The following is a 20,422-nucleotide window of genomic DNA, read 5'->3' on the forward strand; positions in this document are numbered from 1 at the left end:
AGAAAAGGGCAGGAAAATGACTGGATGCTTCCCTGGCCTGGGTCCTCTTAGTTAACCTAGAAAAGGTTAGGGGTTGGAAGCAAGGTAGGCACCCAACTATTCCTTGGGGAGGGGCTGGGCAGCAAAATGGAGGTAGCAGGTAGTGGAGGTGACAGGCCTCGGGTGGAAATCAGAACAGAATCACAGGTATAAACAGAGGTAAGAAAGGTGATGGAGGAAAAGAAAGAGGAAGAAAAGGAAAAGGGAGCCAAAGGAAGAAAAGAAAAAGGAGAGGAAATTGAAGGTAGAGAAAGAGAGAGAGGAAGATGAAAAGAAAGGACAGAAGGGCAGAAGGAAAGGCAGTGGCAAGGTGACCTCAGCAGATACCCAAGCACATGTGAGCTGCCTCCTTTACTCCTTTGTGGGGAGACGTCTTTCAGTTGCTGAAGAGCACTGGGGAGTGCTGGTGAGCTTCAGCCTTCGCCTTTCTGGGTGATCTCAGACAAGTCTCCTGACCTCTCTGGGTCTCAGTTTCCTCATCTGTAAAATAGGTGCAGCCATACCCACCTATGGCAGCGAGTTATGGAGAGGATCCCATGAGACCTGCTCCTCTAAATTAATATTTATTAGATCGACTCAAGTACCAGGTCCCGGGGAAACAAAAGCCAGACACTGCTTTTGTTCTCCAGGAGACCCGGTCTAGGGGGAGATCTAGAACAGGAACACCAAACAGCCCCAAATTAAGGCAAGAAGTGGTAAGCGCCATGAGAGTGAGAGTGGATGAAGTGCTTTATAAAACCAAATTATGTCCTGGGAATTCCCTGGCGGTCCAGTGGTTAGGACTCTGTGCTTTCACTGACGAGGGCGCGGGTTCAATCCCTGGTCGGGAACTAACGTGGCCAAAAATAAATAAATAATAAAATAAAATAAAACCAAATTATGTCCTTTTGGAGGAAGTTTAGGAAGGCTTCCCAGAGGAGGTGGCTTTGAAGCAGGGCTCTACAGGATGGGTGGAATTTGGATTTGGCTATGCAGAGAAGGGGGATGGGCATTGCAGATGGAGGGAACTATGTGAGCAAAGGCAGGGAGAGTGGGGAACACCTGCTCAGCATGTGTGTAGGGGGATACAGCTGGGTAAGTAGGTTGGGGAAGGACTTCTAAGGGTGTTTGGGACTCCCTGGCCTGACTGAGCTAGGCTAGAGGTTCCTAAAAGCCTCTGTCATGACTCCTCCTGAAAAATTTAAGAAGAAATATTGTTTTCTTTTTTTTTTTCAAGAAGAAATATTTTTAATTATAGCCGCACCCTTTCTCCTGTCCCCCAGTTCAAAACCAACAAGGCCCATGGATCTACCTCGAATAAGAACAGCACTGCAGCAGATTCTCGGGATCCAGCCATGAACAAAATACATATTGTCCTGGTCCTCCTAGCACACTTGTGGAGGGTCCTTGGAGGCCACCTAGGCCAGACACCCATTATATAGAGAAATTGAGGCTCAGAGAAGAGAAACAATCTTCCCAAGAGCATTGGTAGATAGGTTCCCAATCACCTGACTCCTAGTTTCCCATCACACTCTGCTGTCTCTGGGACCTCAAACTGGCTTAGGTTCCCCCACCCTGATACCACCTACCCAGCTTATGGGCTTCTGTTATTTTGTTCTCCAGCTGCTGTTGACACTTCTACTCCAGGGTTTCCCAAAGAGCCTTACTGGAACCAGCTGCATCTGTTTGGCTGTAGTGGGGAAGGTGGCCAAACTCTTGAGTACCAGAAGGGCATATGTGTGCATTGACACATTTGCCTGTTCCAGCCCGTCCACCCTGTCATTAAACATTTATTAGCCTGCACTGGGGAAACACCTTTGGTTTGAAAAGACTAGGGCACCTAGTCTCTGGGGGGATAGGCTTCTAAAGGGCTAATCACAAATGTGGACCAAAAAGCAAGACCAAGTACACTGAGGCCCTGACTAAAGAAGTCTGGCTGCCTAGATGTGACTGAGGAGAATGGAGGAAACTAACAGGATGTGGGGTGAAGGTTCAGGAAGAGCCTGGGATGAGAAGTCCAGATGATGGGGCCAATCATATAGTCATGTCTGTTCCTTCTCCCTCGTGAGGGTCTCCCCCGCCCCCACCCCCAACTCCATGCCGTGCTGATGCTGAGTTTGGTTGGTCTTTAGAGGATGATGCCGTTGGAGCAAAGAACTTGGATGTCCCTGCAGGATGCTTTGCAGGAGCTTCACAACTCAGCCAGGGAATCTCCTAGGGGAGATGGGCAGAGGCAGTCTCAGAGAGAGCGCCTCCTCCTTCGGGTCCGTCTCCAAGGACCATCTGACCTGGGAACTCTAGAAGTCCTGGAAACCTGACTGTTCAAAAATCTGAGATGCAGAGGACTCCTGAGAAAACTGCTCTCCAAGGGGTGTTTTACATTCCAGTAAGAGTTTGGGTTCTGGTCTGGAGAAGCTTAGCAAACACCAGGGAAGGTGCTAGGGGTGGCACTTGGCTCCTGAAACTTTCAGTACCCAGATCCATAAGGCAGTTCAATGCTCTGAACTTCAGACCTGTCTGTCCACCCGCCTGCTGGACATCATCTGGATGTTCTAGAGTCATCTCGGACTCAACGTGTTCCAAACTAAAATTCGTTATCTTCCCTCCTACCCCAACTCCCAGGTCTTCTGTGTCCTCATTTCAGCAAATGACAAAACTATCCATCCATTTACTCAAGTCAGAAACCAAGGAGTTACTCAGGACTCCCTCTTATCTCCCACACCCTATATCCAACTTCCATGTTGCCTAATCTAGCAAATTCTGTGCTCTCATTTTACCCAGCAGCTCAGCCGCATCAGATGTCCGCTCGTTCTGGAACACTTTCCTCCCTTAGGCTCCGTAATTTCACACTCCGTCAATTTTTCTCCTACCTCACCTTTCTCTTCTGCTTAACTGCCAAATATTGGAGTAGCCCAAATCTTGGTCTCGTCTACCTAGATTCTTGTACTAGTTATTCTTCTCCAATTCCCTGACTTTAGGTACTGTTTAAATGACTAAGACTACCAAATCTGAATCTCTAGCCCTGATCTCTCCTCTAAAATTTAGGCTCATAAATCCACCTGCCAATTCGATACGCGTCTTCAACTTGCTTTGTCCTAAAACACACTTCTGATGCCTCATGTGTTCAATCCTGAACCTCATCTTCCACATCCCAGTATGAGTCACCATCCATCCACCAAGTTGCTCAACACTCAAAACCTGTAGGCCATGCTTGATTCTACCCTTTCTCCCATCTCACTAGTTCAAAACCACCAAAGCCTATAGATCTGTCTCCAAAATATGCATCCACCTCTCTTCATCTTCACCCGCCATCAGCAGTCCAAGGCAGCAACATCTGTTGCTGGAAAACTGCAGTAACTCATCTCTTTGCTTCTACTCTTGCCCTCTTCAGTTCATTCTTTTTTTTTTTTTAAATATAAGGTCAAATTACATAGAATGCTACTCTTTTTAAAAAAATATTTATTTATTTGGTTGCACCAGGTCTTAGTTGTGGCAGGTGGGCTCCTTAGTTGCAGCACGTGGGATGGAACCCGGGCCCCCTGCATTGGGAGCGTGGAGTCTTATCCACTATGCCACCGGGGAAGTCCCCTCTTCAGTCCATTCTTAACACAGCAGTAAGAGGGCTCAGAAATACAACACATGATCATACTGCTCCCCTGCCTAAAATCCTCCAAAGGGTTCCCGTAATAGTTAAAATCCAAAAAAAAAGAAATATGAAATAAAATCCATGGTTGATTGATCTGATCTAGGCTTTTTTTTCTTCTCCAACACCATATCCCACCATTCTCCCCCTTGCTCACTGCATTCCTGCCATGCTGGAATTCTTTTTGCCTTTAGAACATGCCAAGCCTTTCCTGCTTTAAGCACTGGTGTTCTCTCTACCTAGTACTCCTGATTTTTCCCCTTGACTTTTACTCAGCTTAAATATCACTTCCTCAAAGACGAGTAACAACAACAACAAAAACCCAAAACAAACAAAAAACCCTAAAAGTGGCTTGACCAATAAAGCAATTTTTAAAAAAATATTTTATTTATTTATTTGGCTGTGCCAGGTCTTAGTTGTGGCATGCAGGATCTTCAGTTGCAGCATGCAGGATCTAGTTCCCTGACCAGGGATTGAAGCCGGGCCCCCTGCACTGGGAGCATGGAGTCTTAACCACTGGACCACCAGGGAAGTCCTTCGATAAAGGGATTTATTATATTATATAACCAGAGTCCTAAATCAGGGCATCTCTGTAACTTGTAAAAGTAAGTGGCTCAGCAATGTTATCAAGGATCCCGGTCCTTTCTGTCTTGCTACCTACCAGTCCCAGATTCTTTTTTCATCGTACTTATCACCATTTGAGACAATATGACATAGGGGTTAACAGACTCTGAAGCCAAACTGCCTGAATTTGAAACCTGGCTACCACTTTACTAGGTGTTGAGTTAAACTACTCAATCTCTCATTTTCCGTATCTCTAAAATGTGGATGATTATTATAGTATTACCTACCTCAGAGGGCTGACTTGAGGATTGAATGAGTTGCTGTGAGGATTAAATATGTAAAATGCTTAAGCAACCTAAATGCCCATTGACAAGACAAATGGATAAGGAAGATGTGGTACATATACACAATGGAATAGTACTCAGCCATAAAAAGGAAAGAAATTGGGTCATTTGTAGAGACCTGGATGGACCTAGCGACTGTCATACAGAGTGAAGTAAGTCAGAAAGAGAAAAACAAATATCGTATGTTAACACATATATGTGGAATCTAGAAAAATGGTACAGACGAACTGGTTTGCAAGGCAGAAATAGAGACACAGATGTAGAGAACAAACGCATGGACACCAAGGGGGGAAAGCGGCACAGGGTGGGGGGTATGAATTGGGAGATTGGGATTGACACATATACACTAATATGTAAAAAATAGATAAGTAATAAGAACTTGCTGTATAAAAAATAAATAAATAAAAATCAAAAAATAAAAAGAAACTATAGATTTAGCAGGGCCTCCAAAAAATAAATAAATATGTAAAATACTTGAAACAGCTACCCTACTTCTAGTTCACTCCTCAGGCTCAGCTGTATCCTGGAGACATTCCTGTAACCTTTTAATAAATTCCCCTTTCTCGTTTAAACCCTTCATTGCTGGGGTTCTCCACGGGGCTCCCCGCCATCATTTTGCTTTGGCGCCATCTGGCGCCCAAAAGGGAAGTGATGCGCCTGCGCTCTCCACTCTCTGCCTTTTGTCTCTTCTCTTGGTCGAATCTGGTACCTATACCTTTAAGATGCTTGGTCAAGACTGAAGAATTCGGGGGCCGGCGCCAAAGAACGGAAGTCCTCTTAGGTTGGTCCTGTCCGGGTAAGGGGCGGGCTGTAGCAAACTCCACGTAAGAAATTGGTCTTTCTTTTGGTTCCGCCCCCGTGAAGCAATCATGAACGCCTGTGATTGGTCAGGCGCTCTGGAGGCGGGGGCTCCGAGCTTGGCTCCAGGTTCTTCAGCAAGTCAGGGCTGCGGCGGGGTGGGCGGTATGTCCGCGGGTGGGGAGACGCGTGGGGATGCAGGAGGAGAGGGCACTGCTGCTGCCGCCCCCTTCAGCTTCAGCTCGGAACCAACGCTCGAGGACATGTAAGCCGTCCTTGCCCAGGCTGGGCTGGGGAGATCGCCCCCTTTCTCCCTCCGTTTGGGGAGGGCCCCTCCACGTGGTCGGGAAGAAGGCTAGCAGCTGTGCTCAGGTCCTAGCTCTGCTGGCTGACTCCCGCAGGCGAGCCTTCTAACCTCCTCCTCTGTAAAATGGGCTTAATGCACACCTGAGGCAGGGGATATACCGGAGTACGATGCTGCTTCTGCCCTGTCTCTGCCCTCCAGGAGCCGGAGGTAGGACGGTGGTAAATGTAGTGTTGAGAGGTGGGAGGCATTTCTTGCTGGAGGAAATCAAAGAGGGCTTCTTAGGGGAAGTGTCCTGGAGCTGTATTCTGTAAAATCAATAGGATTTAGATATACAGAGATAGGGATATTCCAGATGGAGGAAAATTGCAGAAGCAGCAGCAGGAGGTGGAAAAATGAAAAAGAAGGTATTATTAGATTTCTACAATTTAGGGTCTGTGTAAGGTCCCACCCATTTTATAGATGAGGAAACCAAGTTCCCTAAAGAGGAAACGACTTGCTTAGGCCACCCAAGAAATTGGTTGCAGAATCCCCCGATACCCATGCCCCCATTACACATCACTGAGGTACCTGCCAGGGCCCTGCATCTCCTCCCCCATCCCCTAACCTTGGGACCTGGACTTCCACCCCTTTCTCCTATTCCAGCCGCCGCCTCCATGCTGAGTTTGCTGCTGAACGAGACTGGGACCAGTTCCACCAACCTCGGAACCTCCTCCTGGCCTTGGTAGGGGAAGTAGGGGAGCTGGCAGAGCTCTTGTGAGTAGATGACAGGCTTCCGGAAGAGTCTGTGTGTTGGGGAGGGGAGGGGAGGATTTATTTGACCATTAGATATCCCTGGATCCAATTTCCCCTCCTCACTACCAAGCTCTGTACATGGTTGCTGGGCATACAAAGATGACTTATGGGTCCCTGCCCTCTAGGGGTGCCCAGTCTCCTGGGAGAGAAAGGTGTGAAAACAGCAAGGCAGGTCCAGGTCTAAGAGGGGACAGTGGTAACTGTCCTTTACCTCTGCCTCTGGGGTGGAAAGGCAGGTATTCTATAGAAGACCTGCCTATGGCATTCCAGACAGGGGGAGTTTACATTTGCAAAGGTAGTGAGGTGGGAAAGGGCAAGTTAAATTCAGGGAGAATATAAGATTCCTTCAGTGTAAGCTTCTTGAGGAAGAGCAAGGATTTTGTCTGTTTTGGTCTCTGGTGTGTCCCAAGTGGCTGGGATACAATAGGCACTCAATATACTGTGGCTGTGGAGGACAGGGGTAGGATAGGAACACAGAATGATAGAATCAGGGCTGGGAAGTAATGGAGTTTGGACAGAACACCTGACCAGATTTGAATGGTAGAAAGGTCACTGTGTCTGCAGAGTGGATTGGATCCCCAAGAGAATTGGGTCAGGGGAGACCAGTGAGGAAGCTGGTGTAGATGAGGCAAAAGGTGGTGAGACCTAAGTCAGGGCAGTCACTGTGGGATGGACAAATGAGGGCACTGATGTGTGTGAGGGCAAGCCATTCGTTCATTACAGATTCATGACCACCATCTGTGTGCTATGTCCTCTAGAATCGAGATATGGCCTTGAACAAGATAGACACAGTTCCTACCATCACAGTGCAAGGAGACTGACAATAGATAAGTGAACTAATTTTAAAAGATGTGGAATTGTCACAAGTTCTATGAGGAAAGTAACACAAGGTGATGAGAAAGAAGGTAACAGAAGGGAGAAGGCTTTTCTGAGGAGGTGACATCTGAGCTGAGACCTGAGTAACAGCCCGCCATGGGAAGGATGGGGGGAAGAGCATTCAAGGCAGAGGGAGCAGTATGTGCAAAGGCCCTGTGACAGTTTGGCCCGTTTGCAAGGCAGAAAAGGCCAGAGTGGCTTTAGGTGGGGAGTGAGAGGGAGCATGGTGGATGATGACACTGGAAGAAGGAGTCAGTTCATGCAGGACCTGGAGGGCATGGTAGGAGTTTGGATGTTATTCCAAGCACACTTGGGGAGTTTTAAGCAGGGGAGGGACAAAATGTAATTTGTGCTTTTAAAAGATGGTGCAGGGTAAGAAGATGAGTTAGAGGCTTCTGCAGTGGTCCAGGTCTAAGGTTTAGTCTGGGGTGGCAGTGGCTAAGGCCGGCAGGGGAGGAGTAGAATTGTGTCTTTTGGCTACTCCTTGGCTCAGGTAGGGACACAGAGGTCTGGGTGAATCATCTGATGGGGTCTCTTCCCCACCATGAAGATTCCAGGGCCTAGCTGGGTTGACTTGTCTTTGGAGGAATTTCCTAGGAGGTGGGAGTTCATTGCTGCAAGGCCTGGGGTGTGCCCCTGAGAGGTGGAACCCACTGGCCTAGCTAGCATCTATGTGTGTGTGCCTGTCTTTGTGTCCTGTCCCCAGTCAGTGGAAGCCGGATGAGGAGGCTGGGCCCCAAGCCTGGCCCCCCAGGGAACGAGCAGCCCTTCAAGAGGAGCTCAGTGACGTCCTCATCTACCTGGTAGCATTGGCAGCCCGCTGCCGTGTAGATCTGCCCCGAGCAGTGCTCTCCAAGATGGACACCAACCGGCGACGCTACCCAGTGCATCTGTCCCGCGGCTCTGCCCGCAAGTACACAGACTTGCCCCATGGGGCCACCTCTGAAAACCAGGCTGTGGGGCCTGCAGACCTTGCCTGTGAGTCCACAGGTCAGGCCTCAACCTAGAAACATGGGCACAGAACCTGCAACTCAGCACGGCATCTGAGGAGCAGAGGGTGCTCCAGCCATGCTACCTCATTCTAGTCCTTTCCTAACAGATCATGGGCCTGGGCGCTACCCTTCTTGAGGTCTGAGGCCCAAGAACCTCCAGTAGGTAGCCTCCTGTTTTTTTCTCTCTCAATAAAAGTTTTGGTTAGCAACTTCTGGATTCTTCCTGGGGCAGCTGGGGAGGCTCTCTGTCTCAGCACATGCTGGAGAGGGGTACCAGGGATACCTGTGAGCCCAAAGCCCATGTTTCTCTATTATACTTCCCAGCTGCAGAGCAGAGAGATCTGATTTCTAGTAAGTTCTCTGTCTGACCTCATGCAAGTAAGTCCCTTCCCCTTCTCTAAACAAGACTGGAGGCTTTATGTAGTGTTGGATAAGAGCCCAGGTTCTGGAGCCAGGCTGTATGGGTTCAAATGCCATCTTTGATACTGGATGATGTTCTGGATTATATTGGCATCTTTCTGTGCCTCCATTTCCTCATCTAAAATGAAAATAAGGGACTTCCCTGATGGTCCAGTGGTTAAGACTCTGCGCTTCCACCGCAGGGGGCGTGGGTTCCATCCCTGGTCGGGGAACTAAGATCCCACGTGCCGTGCAGCCAAAAATAAATAAATAAATACATTAAATGAAATGAAAATAATGTTATCTACCTAATAGGGTTGTAAGGTTTAAGTAAGTTATTCTAAGTAGAGTGCTTAGGACAGTGTAAGTTTGCAGTTGTCATTATCTGTTTGCTTTTTCAACTCAAAACTTTCAGGGGCACAGAGCAGGAAATTTCAACAGTTAAGGCAGGCGTGGGCCTTGTCCCTGAGAGAGCTCTCTGCCCCTCTCCCTTGGCCCCCAGCACAAATCAGGGTCAGGTCTGTCTGATATGAAGCAGAACAGGGCTTCCTCTCTTTTGGGGCTTGGACCCCTTAGCCCCCTCCTTCTCTCCCAAGGCCAATTTGCTTGTTCCACTTCTACACCTAAAGATAGTGTTGGGTATGTATGATTCACCTGTTGTGCGACCCCAGGCACATCACTTTCTTTTCAGAGCTACCCAGGGAACTAGCAGCCTGCCGCCTTCACAGGGTGAAACCTGATTCCACATCAGTAAAATAAAGCATTTCCCTTTACTGGCCTCACTCTTATTAATGACGTCACTTCCTCCTAACCAGTGACCTCTCTTACTTCCTCGGTAAAAGAGAATCCATCAGCTTGGAACTGCTTTAGCTTTAACTTCCCAAACCCTTCTTTCCTCTGCCCACCAGTGATAGCAGGAGCCTTAGCTTATTGATCTCTTATTTCATCCTGTCTCCTTGATCAATTATCTCCTCTCTCCTCCATATAATCAACGTCTTTTCCTTTCCATTAGCCCATCCCATTAGCACATAAAGCATACTTGAGGGCTTCCCTGGTGGTGCAGTGGTTGAGGGTCCGCCTGCCGATGCAGGGGACACAGGTTCGTGCCCCGGTCCGGGAGGGTCCCACATGCTGCAGAGCGGCTGGGCCCGTGAGCCATGGCCGTTGAGCCTGCACGTCCGGAGCCTGTGCTCCACAACAGGAGAAGCCACAACAGTGAGAGGCCCGCATACCGCAAAAAAAAAAAAAAAAAAAAAAAAAAAAAAAGCATACTTGAGTCTCTTTCATATTGACAAGACAAAACCAACAAAACTCTAGCTACTTCCCTCATGCTTTTCACAGCCAAACCTCTTGAAATGGATCTACACCCATCCACTCTGCTTCTTCATTGTCTCATTTCTACCCTAACCCATTCAACGCTGGCTTTCACCCCCCACCCCTCCACTGAAACCGTTCTCATCACTTTCCCCAAATTCACACACAGTGGACACCACAACAGCATCTGACTGAGCTGTTTCCTCCATAAAACACTTTCCTCTAGATTTCCCAGACAAGATGCTTCTGCTTTTCTACCTCTGGCTGTTCTGTCACAGACTCAAGTTCTCTACTACCCTCTTCTGGATGTGGTGCCATGCCCTCCAGACCTGATATCCCCAAGGTGTTACTTCCAATCGCCTCCCTGACCCGTCCACATTTACTTCACACTCAATGTGTCCAGGTTGGGGTGTAACAATTGCTGCCACTTCAACTCCTGCTCCTGCTCCTCATCCTGTGTCCCCATCTCAATGACACTGCCTGCGGTCACCCAAGCTAAGAAATGAAATCAGCCCCATCTCTCCTTTCCGCACGTCCACTTTAACTCCTATTAATTCTAGCTCAATAATATGCCATATGCCTCCCTCCCCTCTAATCCCTCAAGGCTTCTTTGTGGCCTTGGAACCTTTAACCTGGCTTCCAGGGTCCTTAGTGGTCTGTCTCCTGCCAACGTCCTTGCTTGTTGTCCCTGCCTTCCACCCCAGAGGACATCTGCAAGCTCTAACAAGTCTGGCATGCAGGTTCAGGGGTTCTCTCCATACGTCCCCAACCCCAACTCTCTTGACCTTAAGACCAGCTTAAATGCCACCTCTGAGAAGAGCCTCTCTAAACTCCAAGATTGCACTGAAGACCTCTCCTATCCAGCAACTCCCCCATCAGAGTTCCAATGACAAGGGACTGCACTTGCCTGTGTACTTGTCCTCACTGTGCCATTCACTGGCTGTTGGTACCTATTTACTCATCTGCAGAAATGGAGGTAAAAGAGTTACCTCACTTTGGGATGCTTTGAGGGTGAAAATGAGCTAATAATAATGTAGCACTGAAGTTCTTTAACCTCGTGCTAAAGTTTCCACTATTGCTTCTCTTTACTAGACCAAGTTCCATGAGGTCCATGCCGGCTCACTCAAAGCTCTGCAGAATGCAGTGCCTGTTGATCACAAGTGCGCTAAATTTATGGACCCTTCTAGATCTGAGGTCATGAAGACATAACCAAGGGCCAAGCGTGGAATGACTCCACACACACACAAAACCAGTTCCTGGAACAATTTTGGGCTTATAGCCCCACTTGACTCCATGACAATTCACCTAAATCACCTAAGCCTGGAGAGACCCCCAACTTTCCTCCTAATTCACACCCCACCCACCTCATTCACAGGCACGGGTGGGGTGAGGATATAATACTTTATTCACTCTAACACGGGCCGAGGGGATGTAATGAGGGGGAGGTGGGCGCGTTTCCAGGAACCCCCGGTAGGGGATCCTCCCTGTCTCCCAGTTCCAGGGCAGCCAGGCCCGCCGTCCCACCCCATCTGAGACGCAGGAGGCGGGGCGGGGAGTTGTCCAGGTTAACGCAGCCCCAGGTCGGGATACTAGCGTGCCCCTCCCCAGCTCGCACCCCGCGGAGACAAGAATGGCGGTTCAACTGCCCTCACAATCTGGGCAGCGCTCAGTGGCAGTGGCTCCGGCGGGTAGCTTGAAGTCCCGGCCGCAGCCCGCGCAGATGTAGAGACGGCGCCGCATGTGCGCGCGACGGTGGCGGATGAAGTGTGAGCTGAGGCGGAAGCGCCGGCCGCACTCGGCACATGGGTAGGGCCGCTCGCCTGTGTGCGTGCGCGCATGCTCCGCCAGGTTGGAGCGGTGGCCGAAGCCGCGGCCGCACACGGCGCAGCGGTGCGGCTTCTCGCCCGTGTGCACGCGCCGGTGCTTGGCCAGCGCCGAGCTCTGAGCGAAGCGCGTGCCGCAGTCGGCGCATGCGTACGGCCGCTCGCCCGTGTGCGTGCGTCGGTGGCGCGCCAGACACGAACTGCCGCCGAAGGCGCGTCCGCAGTCCGGGCACGAGTACGGCTTCTCGCCCGTGTGCACGCGCAGGTGCTGTGCGTAGTTGGAGCTCTGCGCGAAGCGGCGGCCGCATTGTGCGCATGCGTACGGCTTCTCGCCTGTGTGGCGCCGCCGGTGCTGCCGCAGGTTCGAGGCGGCCGAGAAGCGCTTGTCGCATTCTGGGCATTCGTAAGGCCGCTCGCCCGTATGCGTGCGGCTGTGTTTGGTCAGCGCTGACTTCTGCGAGAAGCGCCGGCCGCACTCGGTGCACGCAAAGGGCCGCTCGCCCGTGTGTATGCGGACGTGCTTGGCCAATGTGGAGCGGCGCGCAAAGGCGCGGCCGCAGTCCCGGCACGCGTGTGGGCGCGCCGGGTCCGCCGACGGCGCTGGCGCCTCGCTCGGGACCTGCGGGGAGAGGGGACAGGGGACAGGTCAGCCCTGACCGAGAGGCTCGGGAGCCAGAGACCTGGGGCTCTGCCGGCTGCAGCCTCTCCGTCCCCTGTTTGTACAGTAGGAAAAGCCACGGGCTGCGCCTCTCAGGACGGTTGTGCGCTTTAAATGAGATTAACATAAACGCACATAGCACAATGCCTAGTGTAATTCTAGCTATTCTTTATTAATTCATACAGTATTTATTGGACGCGTACAATGTGCCAGACTCTGTTCTAGGAACTGGGGATTCAACATTAAATTTTTTTTTAAATTCCTAGTTTCAGGAAGAATGGATAAGGAGTGCTGGTATTGGAGGGGGTGCTGCAAATTTAAATAGAGTTGAGGAACCTCGCTGATGTCACATGAGCGAAGACCTAAGGAGGTGAGAGAGCAGGTTCCAGAGGGAAAAGCAAGGCCCTGAGACAGGAGTTTTCCTGTTCTAGGAATGGCCAGAAACAGTGCTTAGGGCGGACGGCAGGAGGGGAAGAGTAATCCATGGAGTGGTCCTGAAGGGGATATCTTAGCATAGGGCCTTGCATGTGAATGAGGTGAGGACTCAATAGAGATGTTAGACGGTTTTGAGCAAGGAGGGGAACAGATTAGACTCATATTTTAAAAGGTTTCAGGGGCTTCCCTGGTGGTGCAGTGGTTAAGAATCCGCCTGCCAATGCAGGGGACAAGGGTTCAAGCCCTGGTCCGTGAAGATCCCACATGCTGCAGAGCAATTAAGCCTGTGAGCCACAGCTACTGAGCCCACATGCTTGGAGCCTGTGCTCCGCAACAAGAGAAGCCCACGCACCACAACAAAGAGTAGCCCCTGCTCGCCGCAACTAGAGAAAGTCCATGCGCAGCAACAAAGAACCAACGCAGCCAAAAAAAAAAAAAAAATTAAAAAAAAAAAGAATAAAGGAGGGGAGGGGGCAGGAACCCAGTGAGGAGGCTACTGTACTGCAAGCCAGAGAAGACAGTGGCTTGGACCCAGTGACAAAGTTGGGAAGTGAAGGTGGTGAGAAGTGGTCTGCTTCTGGACATATTCTGCAGTTTGAGACAGCAAATTTGATAGTAGATTAGACATGAGGTGTAAAGAAAGGAGTAAAAATGACTCCAAGGATTTTGAGTTTAGCAACTGCAAAGGCGGAATTGCCATCTACAGAGCTGAGGGTGGAGGGAGGCGCAAGTTGGTACCTACTATCCGTTTCTGATCTTATCTGCAGTTCTCCTTGACACATCTGGAGCTCAGGAGAGAGGCCCGGGCTGGAGATGTTAATTGGGAAGGCATCAGCGTGGAGGTGGTTTTTAAAGCCTTGAGACTGGATGAGTTCGCCCAAGGAATAGGCAGAGAGAAATGGGGGTGGCAAGACAAAAAGCAGCCAGCAAAGGAGACTGAGCAGAAGCAGCCAGTGAGGTAAGAGACCCAGGAGAGCACGGTGTCTTAGAAACCAGGCCACCATCAAGTCCAGGCTCTCTAATAAACTTTCAAGAGCAAGCACCTATCATTTTTTAAGCTGCAAAAAAGGCAGCCAGGGTGAAACCCAAATACTATTCTGAGGCCTGAAATGAAAAAAATTCAAAAATAAGCCAGTTTCATGAGGTCTGGGCCTCTGGAGATAAAATCAGAAAAAGAAATGCTTTATAAGAGGCAGATGAAGGGAAAACAGTTTGTACTAACAGTAAAGAGGAATACTGAGGAAACATTGCTTCCTTCTTAGAAAAGAGAAGGCTCATCCTAGCAAAAGTGGTGTTAAATCTCTACTATGGACTAAGCAAATAGGATATTAATTCATGACCAAATGAAAAACCAGGCACATGTTAAGGATAAGACAGTGTTAGCTTCTTTCTCCCCATATTCCATCTCCACCAAGTGATTATCACTATTCTTCTTCTATAGATACGGAAACAGGTTAAGAGAGGGTAAATGACAACTAGGGAGTGGCGAGGCCTCTTCTTTCTGAAGTTGTAAGGAGGGTGCCGTCAGGGCCTTCAAGATCCTTTGTTAAAAAGACAGTAGCTTTTTGGTAACCACCTCAGAAATCTGAAAACAAGGCAGTTTGGGCAACTGGTCACCAGCCAAGGGAACTCTGGCTTAAATACTATTATCATGATAATGATAATGATGATAACATTACAGTGTAAAGATCTGACAGTGCTATGTTATGTACATTATTGTATTAAATCTTCCTGTCACTCCCCCTTGAGTCAGGCATTATCTTTTGAGAAAACTGAGCTCAGAGAGATTAAATTCACATAGCCAGTGGGAGTCAGGACTGACCTTAGAGTTCTCACCCTTAACCAGTAGGCTACACTGCTTCCCTGCACACACAGCATGAAGATGTGACAGCCGCTGGACTCCAAGTGCCTGGCACTCTCTAAGAGGGATTCAAGGTTAAAATACAACTTGATACTTTAAATCGAGAAACTCCCCACAGCAAATTCAGCAGTCTGAATTCAAGGTCATGCTTTCCAGTCTTGCCCCGGTTTTGACATCTATTGGGTTTATTTCATCACGTCAGCCATCGTGGAGAGAATTTTTCTCATTATATCTGTATTTTTCTGGCCTGTTTTTCTTTGGCACCCTTCTTTAAGGTGACTTTGACCAGCCTGAGGACTTCCTTATGCTGGATTCACTATCTTGTGAAAAAGAAATTCTTCACACAAGTACCCTTGGTATCTCCAGCTCCAGGAGGAGGGGCCTTGGGTGCCCTAGGAAGAATCTTCGTAAGAGGGGCTGAGTCTAGCTCATTAAGACCCCAGGCAAGTCCCTCCCTTCCCCTGCCTCAGTGAACCAAGGAAGGCAAGCTAGGCTAGGTGAGATCAATATTTCCCAACTTGAGGTATGCACATCACAGAATGCAAGAGGATTCTAAGTGTTATGTAGGCTAACTCTTATCTTACTATGATCATTATGTACTTATTTTCATGGATATTAGAAAAACAGCAGATCACATGAAACCCACAATTTCATCAGTATTACTGCTCAGATGAGGGTAAATTTATTTAACAAAACAATGTGAATCTATCTGAAGAAGAGCATTAAATAAATGAGCAAACAGGTAAGTGACTGAAGCCTGGCAAATACCAGACTTACATGCCTTTTCAGTTCTACAGCTGTTAGATTTAAAAATTAGAATACAGGGTATCTGCACTATAACATGAGGGTACTAGGGGGATACATGTAGTATAAGAATATGACAATCCAAGTATTTAAAGTTAGTGATTTTGGAACTTCCCTGGTGGCGCAGTGGTTAAGAATCTGCCTGCCAATGCAGGGGACACAGGTTTGAGCCCTGGTCCGGGAAGATCCCACATGCCATGGAGCAACTAAGCCCGTGCGCCACAACTACTGAGCCAGCACTCTAGAGCCCAGAAGCCACAACTATTGAAACCTGCGTGCCTAGAGCCCGTGCTCCACAACAAGGAAGACACCGCAATGAGAAGCCCTGCTCACCACAACTAAAGAAAGCCTGAGTGTAGCAACAAAGACCCAATGCAGCCAAATAAATAAATAAATTTATTTTAAAAATAAATAAATAAAAAATAAAGTTAGTGATTTTGTCTTCCTGCTTAAGGTGTTTTTGTTTTTGTTTTAAACCAGAGCAAACATTCCAGTTTTTTCTTCAGCCATTACTTTTCTAATTAATAACAATAACTACCACTTACTGAGCACTCACTGTGTGCCAGGAAGTGTGGTAAGTGCTTTCCACCCATGTTCTTATTTTAAACTCTCACAACCCTTTGGGTTAGGCTGTATTAGCACCATTTTAAAATAAGGATATAAGACTCAGAAGTAAGTGACTACCAAGGTCCTACAGCTAATCCATCGGCAGGGTCAGGGTTTACACTGGAAGTCTGTCATTATCTAAAACACCTCTTCTCTCATAGAATGATGCAATTCTATCTCACTGACAAGTTTAAGGTTACCTACACAGTTTGTCTCCCTCACCTGGGCTTTTTTAGCTGTCAGAATCTCCCTTCTTTTGAGTACAGAGTATAAAATACAATCCCTATCCTCTCGCTCATTGCTAAATCAAGTGTGGTCCACAGACCAGCAGCGTCAGCATCACTGGAAACTTGTTAGAAATACAGAATCTCAAGTCCCCCCCATACCTACTGGATCAAACTCTTCAATTTAACAAGATCCCCAGGTGATATGTACGCATGTTAAAAATGAAGAAGCCTGATCTAGGAGATGCACTACTCCTAGGGAAAGCAGGTGGGAAAGGTGAAGAGGGTTCTACAGGTTGAAAGACCACATGGGCAAAGTCTTCGAGGTAAGAAGGGTCAGGTGTGTTTGAAGCTGGGGCATGGGATGGGTGCTGAGTGACTAGAGATGAAGCCATGAGGTCAGACGATGAAGACCTTTGAATGCCAGGCGCAGGAGCTGAGGGAAACAGAATACCACTCAAGGGTTCAATTTTAAGCAGGGAGAGACAGGACTGGATGTACATAGAGCCCTCTGACAAAACCCTTCTATTCATTAAATATAGTTTGGATTTTAATAGGCAGTGAGAGAATACTCCAGCTACTGAGTGCAGCATAATTAAGGCCTGTTCTGGACAATGACCGGCCATGGGACTGGGTGAGAGCTGAGAGTCACAGAATGTTGACACTAGAAGGAGCTTTGGAGACCACTATTTCATAGAAACCGAGACTCAGGGAGACCACACAGCAAGTTGATGAGCTATCTTGTGGGATGTGTGTGTGTAACTCTCATTTCCACCCTCCTCCAAATCCAGTCACCCATGTGATACTTAGACTGGATTTCAAGGATCTTACTTTCATTATCTCATTTTATAGATGAAAAGCCTGTCGAGGCAAAACTGGTAAACAGTGGTTAGGATTTGAGCCAATGCTTTTAACCGCTACATGATACCATTCAGAGTCTAGCTCTACAGCCTTTTCATGACTGGCCATGCCTACACCCACCCTTCCCATCCTTAGCTCCATCCAGTCCAATCAATGTTCCCCAAAACCCCCTTATTTCCATCTTCTCTCCCCTGCTGCCACTACCTTAGAGCAGGCTACCAGCCATACCTGACCTGGTCTCCCCACAGCAGCCCACGATTCTTCTAAATAGAAAATCTGATCATGTCTCTCCTCTGATTTGAGGCTTCTGATGGCACCGCATAACCTAACAGAGTACGTCCAAACTCCTAAGCTGCCTTTCAACACCTTTTACTCTCTGGCCCCGCCTACTTCTCTGGCCTTATCTTCTCTGAGCATTTGCTTTTGCTGTTTCCTCATCCTGAAATGCCCTTCCTCCTCCTCCATTTGCCAAATTCCCACTAAGTTTTCAAGGCCCACGTCAAAGTCATTTCCATGAAGCCTTCCCCACTGCCTTGAGTTATTTGCCCTCAATTCTCTAGGCCTCCATGTTCTAGGTTTCCCTGTTCACTCCCAAGCCTCAGGATTCAGCCCAGAAAGGCCTTGATAAAAATGAGTAGAAAAATCTCCAGAAGGATGACCTAGCCCAAGGTCCTGAACTTTAGGGAGAAAAATGAATAATAGCAGCAAATACTTACATAGTGTTTATTATGTGCCATACACAGTTCTAACTCTTTACATGTATTAACTCATTTAATCCTCCCAACCCCAAGAAGTAGCTGCTATTATGATTTCCCTTGTACCAGTGAGGAAACTGAGCCACAAAGAGGTTAAACTTGCCTAAGGTGACACAGCTGGTGAGTGACAGAGTTGGAAGTCCACCCTAAACTCTGGAGTCTGAGTTCTTAACTTATAGGCCAAAGGTGGAGACCAGGGGATTCACAGGGCCGGAAGAGGCAGGCTGAGCTAGGAGGATGGGCCAAGGAAGCCTGAGAAAACAGAACTAAACGGGCCACCGCAGTGAAAGCGCAGAGTCCTAACCACTGGACCGCCTGGGAATTCCCTAAATAGTTATTTTGACTGGAAGAGGAGGCCACAGCAGCCAGCCCCCTCCCCCTAGGGCCCACCACACCCACTAGGGGGCAGCAGAACTTTCTTTTTCTGGGAACTGGCGCCTGTGCAGGAAGAAATCAGAGGGAGCCTGGGCCCACAAATCTGGCCCAGGAGTCTTCCAGCTGGACTCAGGGCTGCTCTGGCTGTGGGTGGGAGTCCTGTAGGGTTTTGGGAAGTAGAACTATACCTAGTGGCAGTTAGGGTCTCTAATGGGTAAATCTAACTCATATTTTGATCTCCTTAAAACTCCTCTCTTTAAACCTTCAACACCCTTGTCAGTCTAACCCTGCTAGACATCAAGCTCCTCGAGGAACCGAGGAGAGCGTTTACTCTCCAGCACCCAGCACAGAGCCTGGCACAGTAGGCGTGACATCTGTATGATGGCAGCATGGACTGTGGGACAGAAGGATGGGAGTCAAGGGAAAGTAGGGACAGGATCCCTGGATTCTGTGTGAGGGAGGCTGGACCTGCACCAGGTTTAGGGGCGAAGGGACCCCAGGATGTGGAACACGTACCTCCTTGTTGTCCATGGGGATCTTGAGTTTCACCACTTCATACTTCTCTTCACCCTCATCCTCCTCACCCTTCACCAGCAGCACCATCTCTTCTTGCATCTCTTCCTCCTCCTCCTCCTCTGTCTGCTGTTCACCGGGCATCTTGGTGTCCTGGGGCAGGGAGCTGAGTCAGAAGCTCAGGACCCGCCCCCCCACCATGGCTCTGGCCCACACAAGGCGGTGCAGCCGTGGCTTCTCCTGTGATCTTTGTGTCTGACCTTCTTCCCTCTATCCCAGCCCGGCCCTAGGCCCCAGCCCTATCCCGGGACCAGCTCGGAAGACTCTCGTTCACCCCACTCATCCCGGCATTCAAGGCCCTGAACACTTCGAATCTCTAGCCCCAGTGAGTCACCACCCTCCCCGCGCTGAGTCACTCCCCAGTGCCTGGGTCCGCGGCCCGGAGCTCTAGGGCACGGGCTGGAGGCAGGATCGGGACGGAGACCCTGAGGGGGTGCGCACTCACCAGCCACAGGTTCGGGCGCTCGAGCTGCCCCAGGCCAGGGCGCCGGGCGGTTGGGCACTCTGCGACGCCGCGACTCTGGGGGCGGGGAGTAGGCGGGGCCTCGGTGACGACTGGCCATTGGTCGGAATGCCTAACCCCGCCCCCTAGGGGAGGGGCCAGAGGACCCAGGCGTCCGGCCCAAACTGCCCCGGGAGGGTGGCGAGCCCACACCCAGTACCTTCCGCTCAACTCCGACTTCCAAAGACCCCGGGCTGCCCTAGTCGGTGTTCAAGGTCCTCACAGTCCGGTAGTGACCTACCTTAAAGGCTCGTCTCCTGCGGCCGGCTTGGAGGTCTCAGCTGCGGCCAAGCGCGTCTGCTCCGCCCGAAATAGGCCACGTGCGCTCCCGCCCCTGCCTGGGCCTCTCGCTGGCGCCCCGCCTGGAGGGCGGACCCTGTTGCCTCCTCACCTCTTCCCTTCCCTCTTTTTGCCTCTTCTCCCATCTTTTCTCCTTTCGCAGCGTCGCCTTCACGGTCTCCTGGTCTCTGGGATATCTTGCTCCTTGAATACATACTTACCAACAGCCACCCAAGCAACCGCTGCTGTTTGTTGCGTGGTGTGCCTCTTATGCGCCATCGTTATGCTAAGCCTTTTGCACATCTGAGCTCGATCCGCACAAAGGTGGGTCCATTTCACAGATGAGCTAATTGAAATTCACAGATGAGCTAATTGAAGCTAACTGACTTGCCTAAGTTACACAGTAAGTACTGTCACAGCATCCCCAGCAACCCAGTAGCCTAGGTGGAAAATTATAGCACACGGACCAGATCCAGTCCACAGAAGTATCTTGTTTGGCTCTCAAGTTTAAAAGTTAACTTCAAAAGAAGCACGAGAGGTCTTTTACAAAATTTAATTTCCAACATTTAAAAACTGAGATATTTCATGTAAAGATCTGTATTTTCCCACTTCTCTTGAA

The 20,422-nt window shown here is 49.3% G+C and overlaps 2 protein-coding genes across 2 annotated transcripts; one reads left to right on the top strand and one right to left on the bottom strand.

Annotated features, from left to right (window-relative positions):
- The first annotated feature begins 5,531 nt into the window (after nucleotides 1–5,531).
- On the top strand, nucleotides 5,532–8,515 carry DCTPP1 (dCTP pyrophosphatase 1). The gene is made up of 3 exons (XM_082856458.1): nucleotides 5,532–5,632; nucleotides 6,317–6,427; nucleotides 8,049–8,515. Exons 1-3 carry the CDS (start codon nucleotides 5,535–5,537, stop codon nucleotides 8,347–8,349), a joined length of 510 nt encoding a protein of 169 aa, XP_082712584.1. The 5' UTR covers nucleotides 5,532–5,534; the 3' UTR covers nucleotides 8,350–8,515.
- A 2,928-nt stretch (nucleotides 8,516–11,443) lies between these two features.
- ZNF771 (zinc finger protein 771) lies at nucleotides 11,444–20,082 on the bottom strand (the record flags this gene model as incomplete). Its single annotated transcript, XM_082856853.1, has 4 exons — nucleotides 11,444–12,489; nucleotides 18,966–19,115; nucleotides 19,468–19,610; nucleotides 20,025–20,082. The coding sequence occupies 4 exons, from the start codon at nucleotides 20,080–20,082 to the stop codon at nucleotides 11,686–11,688; spliced, it is 1,155 nt and encodes a 384-aa protein (XP_082712979.1). The 3' UTR covers nucleotides 11,444–11,685.
- Between the last annotated feature and the right edge of the window lie 340 nt (nucleotides 20,083–20,422).

The sequence above is a fragment of the Leucopleurus acutus genome, assembly GCF_964270905.1.
Source record: "Leucopleurus acutus genome assembly, chromosome: 16".
NCBI lineage: Eukaryota > Metazoa > Chordata > Mammalia > Artiodactyla > Delphinidae > Leucopleurus > Leucopleurus acutus.